The sequence below is a fragment of the Lissotriton helveticus genome, chromosome 10 (genome assembly GCF_964261635.1).
Source record: "Lissotriton helveticus chromosome 10, aLisHel1.1, whole genome shotgun sequence".
Lineage (NCBI taxonomy): Eukaryota > Metazoa > Chordata > Amphibia > Caudata > Salamandridae > Lissotriton > Lissotriton helveticus.
In genome coordinates, this window is record NC_136071.1 from 273,827,556 (window position 1) to 273,845,108 (window position 17,553).

General features: G+C 37.3%; 1 protein-coding gene across 4 annotated transcripts in view; it reads left to right on the forward strand.

The window, feature by feature from the left end:
- Positions 1 to 13,884, forward strand: part of ADCYAP1R1 (ADCYAP receptor type I) — an 857,256-nt gene extending 843,372 nt beyond the window's left edge. For 2 of the 4 annotated variants that reach the window (XM_078665292.1, XM_078665294.1), the window contains one exon: positions 6,784 to 13,884. In XM_078665292.1, the coding sequence (XP_078521418.1) occupies positions 6,784 to 6,993 (210 nt within the window). In that variant the 3' untranslated portion in view covers positions 6,994 to 13,884. The remainder of the gene's footprint in view (positions 1 to 6,783) is intronic. The other 2 variants (XM_078665293.1, XM_078665295.1) reach the window with 1 other exon arrangement.
- The last annotated feature ends 3,669 nt before the right edge of the window (positions 13,885 to 17,553 follow it).

The window sequence follows — 17,553 nt, forward strand, 5'->3', positions numbered from 1 at the left end:
GGAATGCAAGTTGCTGATTCCTCAGCCCAATTCAATTGAATTGGGCTGCTGTGAGTGCGACCTTGGGAACAGAGTAAAATGTGTATACATATATATATATATATATATGTACAACAGTGCGCATTGAAGCACTACATTGCTCCTCATTTTGGACTTCTTTTGAAATGCATTCTGGGATGTTGAGTCCTGTAAACAATGGACCACGGCTGCAATCAATGAAATCTTTAAAAGACAAACCATTCTAATTACACTAAAATATTAAACAACTTAAAAAGTAGTCTAAATATTTTACACATTAAAAACATTATTTAATATAAATATTATAATTTTAAATTAAAAAACATAATATTATAAATTATAATATAACATAAATTATAACATATACAATTTAATACATATACAATACCCACTATAATTTATAGAAAACTATGCGAACTATTACAGTAAATATTTAAAACATGTCTTACTCCCACTTCACTCAACACAAAAATAATAAAACTGAGTAAAATTAACAAATCTCCCTTGAGTAAATGCAACAGTAGTGAAAGTGTAGGATTGCGGAGGGATATAATGTACTATTTGCACACTCCAGTCAGTAAAGCCATAGGAAAAGTGTTGGATTCAGGAGGGGTAAAATGTACTATTTCCACTCCAATGAATGCAACAGTAGAGAATGTGTTTAATTACAGAGGGGTAAAATGTTCTATTCCCACTCCAGTCAGTACAACAGTAGGGAAAGTGTTGGATTGCGGAGGGGTCAAATTTACTATTTACACTCCAGTCAGTACAACAATAGGGAAAGTGTTGTGTATCAGAGGGGTAAAATTTACTATTCCCTCTCCAGTCAGTACAACAGTAAGGAAAATGTTGGATTGCGGAGGGGTAACATTTACTATTCCCACTCCAGCCAGTACAACAGTACAGAAAGTGTTGGATTGCAGAGGGGTAAAATTTACTATTCCCTCTCCAGTCAGTACAACAGTAAGGAAAGTGTTGGATTGCGGAGGGGTAACATTTACTATTCCCACTCCAGCCAGTACAACAGTACAGAAAGTGTTGGATTGCAGAGGGGTAACATTTACTATTCCCACTCCTGTCAGAGTAACATTAAAAATGTAAATAATAACAAAATAAAATAATTTCAAAAATAAAGTAAATTAAGAAAAATGGAAATATGTAGAAAAAAACCGCAAATATATTTATTATGAAAAATAAAAAAATAAAAAAACATAATACAATGTTAAATAAAAAATAAAAATAAAAATGCATACAAACTAAATACATATTTTTATCTACAAAAAATGAATAACAAAACACATTTACAACATTAAAAAGCAAAATGTTTACACTATTAATTTTTCATTATTGAAATATTATTAATTGATGAATTCTAAATTATTTGCTTCTCTCAATATACCACCACAAAACACACAACACACTTATAAAATCTAACAGAACATGATTTACACAATGAACATAATTAATCCTCAATTTAATAATTAATATGAATTTATAAATGACTTAATTAGAATTAATTTATTCCACACCCTATACCCCTACAAACCCCACAAGTCACTTCCTAAATTTTTTAAGAAAATTAATTGCACATTTAATATAACTAATCATCAATTAAAAAATAATATTTATTAAAAATAAATATGAATTCATTAAAATTAATTAATTTCCCACCTTTTACCCCTCAATCTACATAACCCACACCTAAAATGAATTACACAATTCAAGTAATGAATTGTCAATTAAATGATTAATAGTATTTAACAATTTAGGGGCTTATTGCGATGTCGGTCAGAGTTCCCTCTGACCAACACAGTTGTGGAAACAAGACCAACTGACCTCTGGTTACCGGTCCGGACCGCCTAATTTCGGTGCGACCCACATACAGCCTGATTATGATGTCAGTCAGAAACTAAACCGACCGACTCCTTGTCAGATGAGGTTCCAACCAACTCCCGGTCGGAGGTTCTGCTCGGCCGATTATGATGCTTCCGAACACCGTTCGGAAGGATTCCCACTGATTTCAATAGAAGCTTGTATTCCGACGAACAACACAGGCTCCTATGGGGAAAATGGGTGTCTGCGGAAAACCTATAGGGGGCACCCCATGGTGCCTGCCACTTTGTGCATGGGTTTACAGAGGGGTCCCTTGGGTAACCCCTCACACCCAAAACAGAGGACTCAGGATGAACAGGGGCCTTCTAGGGGCCTCAAATTCAGTATCTGACAGCCTTTTCATGTCGGACAGACTGTCAGAATCTGACATCCTAATCGGTCCCTCAGAAACACTGTCCGTAGAGCTGCATGAATCCGCTCCGACTGACTCGGATTCTCTTGTGCCTTCTGACTGCAAGCATCGTAATCGGTCGGTCAGAAGGGTTCCGGCAATGTCTAGGAGAATCTGACTGTCGGTCGGAGGCTTTCCAACCTATATTGTAATCAGGGCCATGGTGAGGTTGCATTCCCACATTTGCCTATTGGAGCATGTGTTACTGCCATAAAAAGGCCATAACACAAGCTCCCATGGAGAAATGGGAGATTGTTTTATTCCCTGCACCCCGTGGCAGGCACCTCAAGGTGCCTGCCACAAGGTGCAGGGATTAACAGGGGGTGCCATTGGGGCTCCCTCTGCCCCCAACCAAAGGCCACAAGGAAAAGGGGGTCGTGCTAGGGCCCCCCTAACATGCTTTCCAACAGGGTTGTCAGAAAGGCCAGCATGGAAAGCCTACCAGAAAACTGTGCCTTGTAATCTGTACGGGTAAAACGCCGTCCATATGGATTACAAGCCGGTTCTGACTGGCTGACGGGCTCCTTGAGGCCGTCAGATGCCAGCTGGAATGACCGGCCAGATTCATTTCTGACCGACTGTATTGTAATCAGCCAGTCGGAAATGAAACCAAAGATCTCAATTGTAAAGCCTCTGACCTAAGGTTGGAGGCTTTTCAACCAAGATCATAATATGCCCCTATTTATTAATTAATTTAAATGAATTTACTCCCCACCCTTCACCCCTACAAACCCCACAACCTGCACCAAACTTTTTTATTAATTACACAATTATCAATTAATTAATATTAACAACTAATTATTAATTAATTAAAAATAAATTACTTCCCACCCTTTACCCCTATAAACCCCACAACTGGCACCTAAAAAATGCACAATTAGCATATTTATTATCAAATAATTAATATTAATTTACAACTAATTATTGACTAAAACTAAATTACTTCCCACCCTTTACACCTATAACCCCACAACCAGCACATAAAATGTACATTAAAAACATTGACAGGACAATTAACATGATTAAATATCAATTAAATAAATAATACTGAATACAAAATGATCATTAATGTATTGTAATTAAATTACTTCCCACCCAATAGCCCACCCAATAGCCCTATAAACCTACATTCCACTGTCACAAAAAATCACAAAAAATAATTACATTAAATGTAATGGGTGCGAAAATTTAACAACTATATTAAAACACATAAACAATAATTATACAAAAAAGTTACATCATATACATTTAAAATATATACTAAAATACATAACAATAATTAATAAATGAAGTCCAGATGGTTCCATCTGGACTTCAACTTACCCGACGACTTCAACTGCAAAGGTCTGGGCCCTCGACTTATAGCGTGAGCAGGACTTAAGTGCCAACAGCGACTTCTTCCTGTGTTCCGTGACATACAGCAGTCCTGTATTCCTTTCTTGTACATTAGGGAACACTCATCGCATGACTCCATGTCATGAATGTTATACAGTATGCTAGCAGGAAGAGCCTTGGAATGGAACAAAAGGGTTTCCTCCATCGAGTTCTTCGAGAACAATATGTCATACAAAATAAACAGAGCACATCTTGCTGTGTGTGGTGTTAAATGAGAAGCATAAACACATAATGGATAATATGAAATAGCAGCTTGTTTACAAAGATGGAGTTGAGGCCTAACGGAGGCCTGAATTAGCCTTCAACAGAAAAACACATTTAAACAAATCATAACGATTCTGTTTCAATTGCAATTGTTGAAACTATTGAATTTTGGAGAGTTCAGATTTAGATTTCCCACTCCAATGTAAGCAACAGTAGGGAAAGTTCAGAACTTTTGGAGGGGTAAAATGTACTATTCACACTCCAAATTTAGCAACATTAGGGAAAGCTTTGGACATTGGAGGGGTATGATTTACTGTTCCCACTCCAATCAAAGGAACATTAGAGAATTTGTTGGGCCTTCGAGGTATCTGATTTACTATTCCTACTCCAACCTAAGCAATAATTCTGAAATCATTGGACTTTGTCGGTGTGCAAATCACTATTCATACTCCCACCTAAGTGTCAATAGGGAAAGCGCTGGACCTGGAGGGTTAAGATTTACTATTCCCACTGCAGCTTAAGAAGCAGTAGAAAAAGTGTTGAAGAAATATGTAATAAATATTCTAAAACACATTTGATAAGTCATAGTATTAAAAAAAGTTACATTTGTATTTAGAAAAAAATCTAGAAACAGCCAAAACTAAATTATACCAAAAAATTGTAATTGTTAAAAAACACTACAAATTAAATTAGTTAAATAATCTAAATATTACCATATTTATACAATTCAAAAAGTAGCAATCGAAAAATTTAAATAGTTAATTAATTACTATTTTACATTAATATTACAATCAACTAATTATAAAATTATTTAAAAAAATTGTAATTATATAAAATAAAACAGCAACAGTTGAATAATTTTCATTAACCAATTAAATTTACAAACTGCAAACACCTAACAGTCCGCCAGTACTGCAAAACAAATTAAAATAAACTCTTGAAAAAGAGTACTGAATCAATTAAACTAAAAAATTAATCATGAAAAACGAAAATTAACATATTAAATAACATTATTAAATACTTAAAAACAACATTATAGCCTGTGATACAACTTTTGGGGTTATGGTCCCACACTTCCTGCCTGTATGTTCATGTTTTCTGAAAAGCAACTCTTATCCACTCTGAGCCACACATGTGTTGTAATTAATAATTAATTCAAACAAATCTGTACCTTAGTGCTAAGTGCAAGGTTGGTTTTTGAGGTCCTGGGCTACCCTTTCAGTGAACAGCTGAATAAAGGGCCCACAACCTTCGTATAGCCAGACATAAGCACTACGTCATATGAGGTATCCCACTGGCATGAGAATAAAAGAACAAAAAAACAGCTTCTCTAGCAACTGATAGCTATCTTAATCTAGCCTGGTCTCAGGCAGAATCAGGATAATCTCATTGGTTGCATCAATCCTCTCCTCCAAACAAACCTAACATACCTGGCCTCCTGCCAACCATCCTTCTATCTAAGAGCTGTACCAGCATTGCTTTGAAATCCCTCTAACACAGTAGGTCTGCAGAGTCTAGTGCTGACAGAAGAATTTGAGGTTGGCATAGGCCCACCACTCACATTCTCCAGCCTCCCTTGACCCTGTGGAAGGACATTCTGCTGCCTCGCCTGGGACTTAAGAGACCTGGGTGAGCCAGGGGAACACAGAGGAAATAAGTGAGTCCCCTTAATATGTAAACAGCAATGGGATACATGTTTTGTATCCCTGTATTGTAGCATAGTAGCAGTGAATAACCACATTCAGTATCCAGTATTTGCAGAGCTACCTCTCTATGACAACCATACATAAAAATTATATATGAGTTAACTGTAGGTCACTCCACTCAATGCTCTAGAACAGGTTACATTTTTATAAAATCTTAAATGTTTTGCTTTTTCAGTTTGTCACATCACTTTCCTTATTGCTATATGAGCCTGTTAGAGCTACAGTGTCTCCTTTTGGGTTTAAATTTCAGTTCATATATGTCCCATGATCGCAACATCATCTGTGTGCAAATATTCGGAAGGATCAATGCATGAAAGTTCATGTTTGCACATATCAAACGCACATGACCTGGGAAATGTATTTCACCAGTTTCTACTAAAATGTTCTATTTAAAAACTAATTCTGTGTTGTGTTGGTTATATAGCAGCCCAAACAACACTGATATCATTTTTGAATGACCTCATCACACCTTTTACAAATGTATGTTTCAGTTCAATTATTGTTCTAACTTGCAACAACAACTCTTTTTCCTGCCTGGGCTGACACCATATGAGCCTCAGGTTAATTCTGACAAACCGTAATGCACTTACCACCACTATTTGATGTTACCCCAATTAGCCCCCAATTTATATTATTGTTTCCCACCATTTAGTACCTGCTGCCAGGAATTCCAATATCAGCTTCATAAGTGGGATTGTATTTCATAGTACTTTCCTTTCTTTGCAAATATATTAATTTTCAGAACTACTAAATTTGTTCTCACTTTTCAACTTTCCACTTTGAAGAGGAAAGTCTTCTATTGTGTGCCAGGAGGGGAAAATCCATGCCATACTTTCTAGACACCCACCGACAAAGTAGATACATTCCATTTAGATTCAGTGTGCATAAAATATCTTCCTCAGCTGTCAAGAGCTGACATAGATCCGGTCTTTATGGTCCTTCACTGGAAATCCCTTTCTCAGTGTGCTTGTGCATCTGAATTCACTCTGTATGACCTGATATAGATTCTAATTAAGTGTCAGAGAAACATTATTTTGGCTCACAGAGATTTGTGAAAGTGTTGAATTCACCTTCTGTTTATTGATAGAATAATGCTGAATTAATTTATTTCATGAAATTTTGTATCTGTCAGCATGTGCTCTAACAGCTAAGTACAAATATAATGACCATTTAAAGTTTCTCCCTAAAGGTGCAATCAGAAATAAAGAGAAAATGGCGGAGTTGGAAAGTCAACCGGTATTTTGCTGTGGATTTCAAACATCGCCATCCATCTCTGGCGAGCAGCGGAGTGAACGGGGGGACCCAGCTGTCCATTCTGAGCAAGAGCAGCTCTCAGATCCGGATGTCAAGCATAAATGCGGAGAACCTAGCAACTTGAACACCTAACCCCACCAGCATGTTTAGAAATCATGTTTTCTTTAATTTTTTGAGGGAAATGAGTAGGTGTGTATACGCATGCAGCAAATCATCACTAGATGTTTTGAAGAAAGGAAAAAAATGTGGGTTTTTAACAGAAAGAATATTTGTACATACACCTCTCTTATGAAATCTACTTCATTTGTGAGGAGGGAGGATAAATATACACATTCCAGCATTTCACAGGTAGCAAAATGAATACCAGTGTTGGCTGTGAAGTTCAGAACTGGTTACAAGGCTGTCATCTATCTGTGAATGGGTGTATTTGTTAATTTCCAATGTACACACCTCATACGGTATCTCATTCAGAGTGTTTGTCTACGTATACCAGAGTTTCTTGAGCTGTTTTCTTTAGAGCCATTTAGCCGCTGCTCATCAAAAGAGTTAAAGGGACATATTGTTAGTTTTGTCTCTGGTACTAACATCAGCTAGAAAACTATGAAATATGTTCTTGGACTATAGTGTCACAGATATAGATGGAGTAACAAAGAATAATTCACCCTCAAGACAACATTTGTTGTTTACTGGTGCTTTACTACAAGTACACCAGGCCAGCATTTCTAGGGACAACTACTTTAATTTCATGGGGAAATCATAAAACAAACATTTTTATGTGCAACCCTGCTGCATCAATTTAACCTGCCGTGGATGTATTTGAGGGATTGCTGTTAGTGGTCAGTTGACATGCTGTCCCACTGTTCTGCCCACTAAAAAGCAAGAAGGAAAGAGATATTTTGCATCATAAGTTATGCACAATGTCAATAAAAAGTTCTGAAATGAATATGTCCCAAGAATGCCAAACAAACATTCTGAGAAATAAATCACCTTAGAGTTTTTACAGGAGACAATTCACTTGAGTACAGATTAGCTTGCCACAGCCGTACTGTTTTTCTTTATATAAAAGTAAAGAAATCTCATTGATCCAATTTTTCTTTTAGGCTAGACATTTGTTGCTCACGGTCAGAGCTATGGCTGCATGTTCTCTAATACAATGATGTCAATGGATATTGATAAGCCGTTATGCAATGCATAATGACTTTGATTATTCAAGTTGTTTCTGTTTCTTACAAAACAACAAGATACCAATGGTTGGAAATACCTGGTATTTACTTGAAAGATCCTTAACAGAAGTATGTCAAAACAAATGATGTCTATACATAGACTAGTGCCAAGACATGAGGTATACTGTTGTTTCCTGCATATTGAATGTATTGAAAATGTAACTTGATGAAGCACTGGAAAATCTGTAATTGCCAAGTTTAGTTACCAGCATCCGAGAACCAGAAGGGATCAACAGAGAGAATGTCTATGAAGTCTGTAAATATTAGGTTTTGTAAATAGTTATTCCTCTTGCCAATGTTTTCCAAGTGTGAAAATGTTTTGGGGTAAAAAAGTACATATCATTAGAAGATGTATTGTGCAATGTGTTGTTGAGCCATTTTGGTTACTTAACCACTATTTTGGTCAAATACTTGTGTTTTGTTTCTTTTTGTAATAACTAAAATAACTGTACTAAAGATATTGTGATTATCTACTGTATATATTTGTGTAGGGTTAGCTATTGTGAGATGTGTTCTAAAGGCAGCTGGTAAAGAATGTTTTTAAAATGAAAAGTGTCTTGTCTAAGCTAAGCTTTTTGAGTACTAAATGAGTAATGTTAGGAGTGCGTCTATTATTTTTTGTTGTAGTATGAACTGTGACTCTACAGATAAAAAACACTAATGAAATTTATGAATTGCTTTGCTATAAAAAAAGTGTTGAAAAATGCAGGATTTCAGAAAATCAAACAATTGTATAAACAAAAATAAAGTGCAAACTGCAGAACTTTTTTATAGTCGCAAAACAAAGTGAACTAAGGACATGGCAACATCAGTGAGTCTGTCAATATTCCAGGTTTCTTCCTGTACGCAAAGACTGGCTAATCACCATGTTTAAAAGACAATGTGTACATGTTGTGACTACTGTCTACGTTATACATTCAGTGATTAAAGATCTTGTTTTGCAAGTAATTTGTAGAGCCAATAGCCGTGGTCTCTTAAGTGCCTTTTCATTACAATAGACGCTAAAAGAGCATAGGCAAAAATATAACTGTACATTCACTGTTCATTTCTTGCACTAAGTAAGCTCACAAGAGGGTACTGCAAGCTGAGAGGCACATACCATAGGGAATATTCCCAGATATTACTTTTTGCCAAACTATGAAAGTTACCAGCAAGTTATGGGAGAGATTCAAACTGCAGGAAATTAATGGTGTTTTTTCAATTTTATTTTCCTATAATTTAGGCCACAAATTGGTCACTTCTTAAGAGTTGTTAGCATCTTGCAGACATACGCTTAAGCAAATCATTGATTAACACCATTTGAACACTAATTTGACAATACTGAGGATGTATCATTTGTGAACACTTTTCTACATATCTCAACAGCTTTAGTTTATGCACCTGTCAAGCAATTAATTTAACATGACCACTATTTTGACATGTTCTTAGGTAACATAAATATGTATAAGAAGATATAGCTCTCACTTATGAGTGCCATCAAAATATTGGCAACAATCTATGATTTGTGCTTCCCTACAATTTCCCCTATCTTCAAAACTGTTACATTTAGCAAACAAATTTAGCACCATACAGATTTTTACTTCACTTGCTTATTTAAATGTCACTAAAGATGATTCTTGAGTAACATAAGTATTTGAATTACTATAATTAGAGACCATGTCTAAGTGCCTCACTTTGAACCTTAAACATCTGGTAAGATTTTAAAACAAATTAAGTCCTGTAAAGGAATTATACCGATCTACTTTGAAAATTGAAAAGCTCTTATTATGGGATAAGATTATCAAAGAAAATCCTGTGTTAAATCAACATTAAACTCATTAACTGTAAAATCAAACATATAATGAATGTGAAGAGGTTGTAAAGCAAGACACACAGTATGGTGATGTCATCTCCAACGGAGTGAAGACTGCCTTTTGTATACAGCAGGGTTTTCCAGAGTCAGTTCTGGGGGGCTGGATCTATGCCAGATTATATGATAACAACATTAATCTCAATGGGAATATGCTAACAATTTGGCATGTATCCAGCCCTCCAGGTCTGACTTTGGAAAACCCCGGTATGCCTTAATGCTACTATGATTCAGGTCAACACAAAAATACATTTTTCTATTCAAAATCAATCCACATACTGTTTCTGATGTTTCCAATATTCAATAAGAGGTTACATACATATATCTTCATCAGACATTCATATCTCAAGTCATAAAGTTCTAATGTTCCACCATTAGCTGCTCTGAAGCCCAGTAAGAAAAACTATTAGCAGACATGCTAAATATGAAGGCATTCAAATTCTCTTAAACAATTCTTAGCAGTTATTATTAATGTACTACCTATTACGTAATACCCAAAAATATTAAAGGGATTTTGTTCCTTATTTAATATGTTAAACACAGCAATTCTTCAATTGGGTTAAACTACAGCCCTACATACAGCCGTTTTAAAAAGAAATTTGGATGGCAATGGTAGACCAGTTAAGAAAACAACATACTCAACATCTTTTTACAAATAAAGGTACTAAGCAGTTTTTCCAGAGATTTTAATTCTGGTGACTAGTGTTTCTGGAGAAGGCCTAGTTTTGAAGATGTTGTGATGGTACGTATATTTTCCTCTATTACTATGTTATGGTCTTGTTTCGAAATGCCCAACTTTTAATCAAAAAGAAGCTTTTAATTTTGAAGATTCTTTTTATCTTTGCAAAATTGAAATACTCATGAATTAGACATGTATATGACACTTAAAAACAAAAGTGTTTGTTGAAAATATAATTTCCAGTTAAACTGTGGGTTTGGGTCGAAATGGATATTTTCCACAAATTGCAAGACATTTTGTAGTAAGCGCACCTGCTACTATTAAGCCCTTATTTCAAAATATATATTTTTTACATGTAGCATGCATAGATGAGTCCCAAAAGGTGGCAGATTTCTCTTCCTATGCTTGTTTGGTATAGGCTTACTTGTGTTTTTTCTCAATCTGCTTTGGCCGTCAAAACTGCACTCACCTCGCTGTGTTCTTCTTGTGGTAGCAACTTTATGTGCCATTGTAATCCACAGGAATGACATTACACGTTTGCAGAACTGCTTTGCAAGACAATTATTTTGTTCCCATATTAATTATTAGTTTCATTTACCGATCCAACTACCTAACTTGGGAGCATATTTACAAGGACATTGCACCACTGTAGCGCCCCTTTTTACGATGCTGCGGTGGCGCAAATGACCTGCTCTGTATTTACAATGTAGCAGTAAGCCACTTTGCGCGGCTTAATGCTGCATTGTAAATATCGTACCCTTTCATGCAGTTTTCTGCGTCAAAGAGGCATTCAATGGATGTTGCTGTGGACATTCCACCGCAAACCCAATTGCTTTTTGGTGCTGCCTCAGATTTACTTGGGTCTGTAAATCTGAGGCAGCGCCAAAAACTAATGCCATTGAAAAGCATGCACTAGAGTTGCGCAATGAGCAGAAATACTTTTATTTCTCCTCGTTTCTTGCTCCTTCTATGTGTGCTGCATTCTGCAACACACGTAGAACGAGCAATTCGCCTTTTATGGTTCTTTATGCGCCGAAAGGTGTCCCCTCCTGCTCATAAGCAATCATCCCTGCAATGCAGGCATCGTTGCACCATGGCGCAATGGTGTCTGCATTAGCACTAGGCAGCTTTTTTAGCCCCGGCACAAGGGAAAACACAGGGGTGTGCCATATTCTTGTGAAATCCGTCATCCCCGTGTTTTTTAGATGCTGCAGTGTGGCTCTGCTAGATTGCTCCCAGCGCCGTGACATTTCTTTGTAAACATGCCGTCCAGTTGGATAAATGCTATCAAAAAATCAGCCAAAGAACAATAAATCAGCAAAAATAATATATGTTTTTGTCTTTTCACCTATCATAGCGATGTAGTGTCTTATGTCTCAAGACATACAAACCTTTGCAAATACAGATGTGCACTCAAAAATGCATGATGCACACGCTTATGCATTTGAAGGACCAAACTAAATAATTTTCAGTCAATACCCAGTGTATACTTTCCTAATAGAATAAAACAGCATTCATTCATATCAACATATGTTAACGTCAGAAAAGTTGTTTCTACAGTGCCTTTTTATTACTTTGTTGATGTACAGGATTTATTTAGGTCGATCACAAACGTTGTTTGACAGAGAGTGTATTAGGTAAACATCTGGTTGCATTAGCATGTCTTCACTAACAATGCATCATGAAAAACAATCAGACCAAGCTAAGTAACCTTAATTGGTAAAAGGTTTCTCTGACTGCATTCTGGGACACCCTCAAACTCTGAAAGCGGCCATGCTCGCTCCTGCACTGAGCAGGAAATAAACAAAGCAGTTTCTACCCTGTGCTACAGCATTTAATTGCAAATGTGTCAGTCAGAGCAATGAGACTTTGGCCACATTAATAAAAAAAATCTTTTAGAATAGGATAATTGTTTAGAATAATAATAGGATGTCAGTGCCAGGGGAATTAATATTTAATCAAATTACCTGGAAAACAAATAACAGACAACAAAGCTAAAACACACAACAAAAAAACAACAAAGCTAAAGAAGGTTTGAAAAATGAAAGCTTCAAAGATGTTATTCTGTTTGCTAGTCCAACTCTTGCATTTGCTTTTGAGAGTTCCTGTGATAAAGAGATAAGTCCTTATGACTCTAATGAAGTAGGTTTTGCAAATTAATACTTGGAGAACTCCGAAGACGACCTTTGTGGGCATGAAATTGTTAAGAAGGTACAATATACAAACGTATTATTCGAGATAAAAGATGACACTGCAGCTTTAAGAAAATGTTCGCATACTTCTTTATGTATGTGTTGAAGAAATACTAATAACAATGATTAGCTTTGGATCATGCCTTGGCGTTCACTGGTCTTATGATTTTGAAAACTGTCTACGTGTTTTTTTAAATACTGGGCTCTGACTAAGGAGGTCAGCATACTTTTAACAATGTGCCATATTTCTAATTTTGTATATTTTATTTTGTATGATATTATTACACTTGCCTTCGTTTGGGAATTAATCAAATGGTGAACAAGTGACCTATAGGAAGAACTCAGCAAATGCTAAAGCATGTCTTGAAGGTAGGCAGCTCTCCCGAGACATCTAGAGAGGGTCTTGCACTATATATCTAGATATATAGATATAGATATATATAGATATAGATATATAGGATCTAGAGATCCTTGCACTGGTGAGTGACCAGTTTCGCTTTGGTGACAAGCCAGTTTTCAACTCGCCTTTGTACTGACTGGCCAATGCAAAATGTATTTTTCTCTCGGTGCAAATGTCGTTCTTGCACTAAATGTTTGGTGCAAATGTCATTTTGCACTGGTTGATCAGCGGAAATACTATTGCAAAATTGTCTGGTCAATGTAGCAATATTGCTCCGTCACCATTTTAATGCACGTAATTCAGCCCTGTTCTGTTTAATCACTTTAGATCTGGTGTGACCATGTCACTACCCAAGGAAACTCCTATTTCCAAAAATTCGAAATTGACCCACAGTCTATTATGCTCTCTATAAATTTCAGGCAGTTCAGTGACACCAGAATGCATCATAACTTTTAATTAAGAAATTGTGTTTTAAATCAGTAGATTGTAAGAACACATGAATGTACCAACCAGCAGATTTTAAACTTTAACTTTTATTAAAAAAGGGAAAATCTTTCACAGAATGTTGGTATATTAAAACAGAAGAGTCAGTATCTATATATAATCTGAAAAGCATTAACAGTATTAGATTTTAAAATGTATATTGCTATAGATTACATAAATAAATGTATTACCATTTTTGTATTTGCTCATCTGTCGTTTTTAAAAATGTCTGTTTAAAGCATTAACTTGTCTGTTTATTTTTGAAAGATTTATGTTCATACTCATTACAAGGGTACATTACATTCAACATTTACTATAGAGAAAGAGACAAATAAGGTTCTCTCTAACATCACTGGATGTGTGATAAATTGACTTAGCTTCCACACCAGAGTGTATATTAACTGTGGTGGCCATATGGAGTGGTATTTACGAGACAACAGAGAGAATGTGATGTGACGGGTTCTCAGGCTCCTTGGGTGACACAAGTGAGGGTGAATTTTCTTTTTCTCTCTAACATCACTGGATGTGTGATAAATTGACTTAGCTTCCCCACCAGAGTGTATATTAACTGTGGTGGCCATATGGAGTGGCATTTACGAGACAACAGAGAGAATGTGATGTGACGGGTTCTCAGGCTCCTTGGGTGACACAAGTGAGGGTGGATTTTCTTTTCTAAATATGAAGTCAAAATTAGAAATAATGGCCTTTTCTAATAAAAGTAATAACTTACCAAAACCATTGAGATTCATTTTATCTTTATATTTTCCTAAATCAATATAATCTCTTTGTTTATAGTTCTGTACTTTTCATAGAGGTCAATCAATATTGCACTGTTTTCTTGGGAAAAATGTTATATGTAATAATACATTTTGTATTATATTTCTGGATTTCTCCTTAGACATTGTGCTGCAGGAGAAAACAACAAGTATACAAAACAGTGATGGATAGAGCGCTTGAATTAATCTAAATCACTGGTAATCACTCAGGCAAGGGGAGCCAGAAATGTAGGGAGATCCTTGGTCATAGAGGTCTCTGTAGGCATGTCTCAGCATCTTGAGTAGGCATTTTTCTGGATGGCGAGCCAGTGGAGTTTCTTGAGGTGTGGATCGATGTCTGTCCATTTGGGGAGGTCCAGAATGAGTCAAGCAGCAGCATTCTGTATAATCTGGAGTCCCTTCAGGAACTGGGTGGTAATTCCTGTGTAGAATGCATTGTCATAGTTTAGCCGGTTGCTGACTGGGGCTTGAGTGACATTTTTCATGGTGTTGATGAGGAGCTATTTGAGGAGCTTGTGGAGCAGGTGAAGAGTGTGGAAGGAGGTGGAGTAGACTGTAGTGATCTGGCTGTTCATGGTGAGTTTGCTGTTCAAGATGATGACCAGATTGCTGGCATAGTTGGTCGGTGTGGGTCTGAATTTGGAGTGCCACCATGAGGCATTCTGGGAGATGAGTTGTTTCCAGAAATAAGCATTTCCGTCTTGTCCATGTTGAGGTTTAAACAGTTAGTTTTCATCCATTCTGTGACGCTCTTCATGCAGTTGTGGAAGTTTGTCCTGTTGGTGGAGGGGTCTTCTGACAGCGAGAGGATGAGCTGGGTGTCATCTGCTTAGGATATGATGTTGAGGCCATGGGTTCTGGCGATGTTGGCCAGGGATGTCATGTAGAAGTTGAACATAGCGAGGCTGAACCTTGAGGCATTCATAGGTGAACGGTGGTAGATGGATTCTCTGGGTTCTTCCTGTGAGAAAAGAGCGATCCATTTTAGGGAGTCTCCCTGGATTCCGATGTGATGAAGTCTCCTGATGAGGGTGTAATGGGATACGGCTTTGAAAGGTGATGAGAGATCAAGGAGCTAACCTGGCTGATGAGCAGTGATACCCATAAACCGATTCCAGGATGCTGGTTTACAGTCCATGGAGGACCAGGTTTAGCAGTTTGGGCTGGACTGTTCCCATGAGGAGCAAGCAAGGTCAAGCCTGATTTGCAAAAGGCTGGGTCCAAGCTGGGGTGGCATAATGAGCAAAAGAAACATGAATTTAACCCAGATCTCTTTCCTGAGGTGAATGTTTGATTTATTCAGCATTCTGTCCATCATGTGTTGACACAGTATTTTTTGCCCTAAGTGGGATAGGTATGCCCAGCAATGGGTCCCTTGCTTGCTGTGCCACTGTATTCTAGCTAGCCTGGCTGATGGGTGATACCTCAAAACGGGTCCCAGGATGCTTGTTTGCAGTCCTGGGAAAACCAGGCTTGGCATTTTGGGTTGGACTGTTCCCAAGAGGAGCAGGGTCATGACTGATTTGCTTATGGCTAGATCCAAACAAGGGTGACATATTGAACAAAACAGCAATGGATTTAACTCAGATCGCTTGACGTTAGGTGAATGTTTGATTTATTCAGCATTCCATCCAATATTTGTTGCCACAGCATTTTTTGCCCAAAGTGGGATGGGTATGCCCAGACATTGGTTCCTTGCTTGCCGGTTCACTGAATTCAAGCTAGCCTGGCTGATAAGGGGTGATATACCAAAACCTGTCCCAGGATGCTTGTCTCCAATCTAGGGAGAACCCGGCTTAGCAGTTCTGGCTGGACTTTTCCCACGAGGAGCAGGGTCAAGATCAATTTCTATGTGGCTGGATATAAATTGGGGTGGCGTAGTGAGCAAAATAACAATGGATTTAAGCCGGATTTCTTGGCTGGGATTGAATGTTTGATTTTTTCAGCATTCCATCCATCATTTGTTGTCACTGCAACTGTAAGTAAAAACATCTAACAGGATGTCACCAATATTGCTGCTGAAGTTCTTATCTTGCTGTTATTCCACTTCACTCTGAGCATCCATGACGGGACATTTGAATAGAAACCAAACCAAGTACCCCATAAACTATGAGAAGAGTGATTGGATCAAATCCTACTTAGAGATAATGTGATTATTACACAATAACAGCTGAACAAAAAGAGTACACATTCCATGGATAATGTTTCTGCAAAAGATACAATTTGCTAATCAAAATAATAATTGCTGATAACAAAGTAGTGGCATGTGGAACAGTGCCTGATCTCTAAGGAGACCTATAAAGCTCACCCAGGATCACACAATTAACATCGTATATCTGCCAGTATCATTTGTTTATCAGGATATGGGGTGACCACTTCTTGCAATAGATATGCTTGGTACAGTGGAGGCATAAACATTAAGTTGGCAAATGTCTTATCTGTCCAAAGTACCAATACACATCCTCTGACTTTTAAGAAAATTAAGTGTTCTGTGCCACTTCCAGATATTTTTTCATCCTTGTCTATTCCAATTCAACATCTTTATCTGACCCTATATACTGTATATTATATTTCAACTGCAGTCTTGTGTCGTTCCTCACACACAAGCCCCACCCACAACAATGAATGTGAAATAAGGAACTGACTTATTGAGAACACTCACATATTAAGTAGGCCTGGGTATAAAATCTGCTTGCAGAGTTTGCAGAGTTTTTATATCTGCACTCAACATAGAGCAGGGAGTTCCGAAAAACTCTGCATAGTTGAGTTTTTCCTCTCTTGCGGCTCGCCGTTAAGTTGGCAAGCGAGTAAAATCATACAGTAGACCTCCTCCCGGTGAGATTTCTCAATGTGGGCAATCACAGCAGGTTGCTACAGCTCCATTTGATAAACCTGCCACTCTTGTTGAGGAAGCTGCTGCTCGAGTTGAACATTTACTCAAGTGGCAGAAAGAAGCAGAACCTTCTTGTGCTGTGTGCGTTGCAGTTAGCGCTGATCTTACAGGCCGGGACAAACTCCTGGCACTAAAAATCAGTGCAAGCAGCATGACTGCTTGCAGAACTCTGTGGAGTGTGGTAGAGTTTTTCCTAC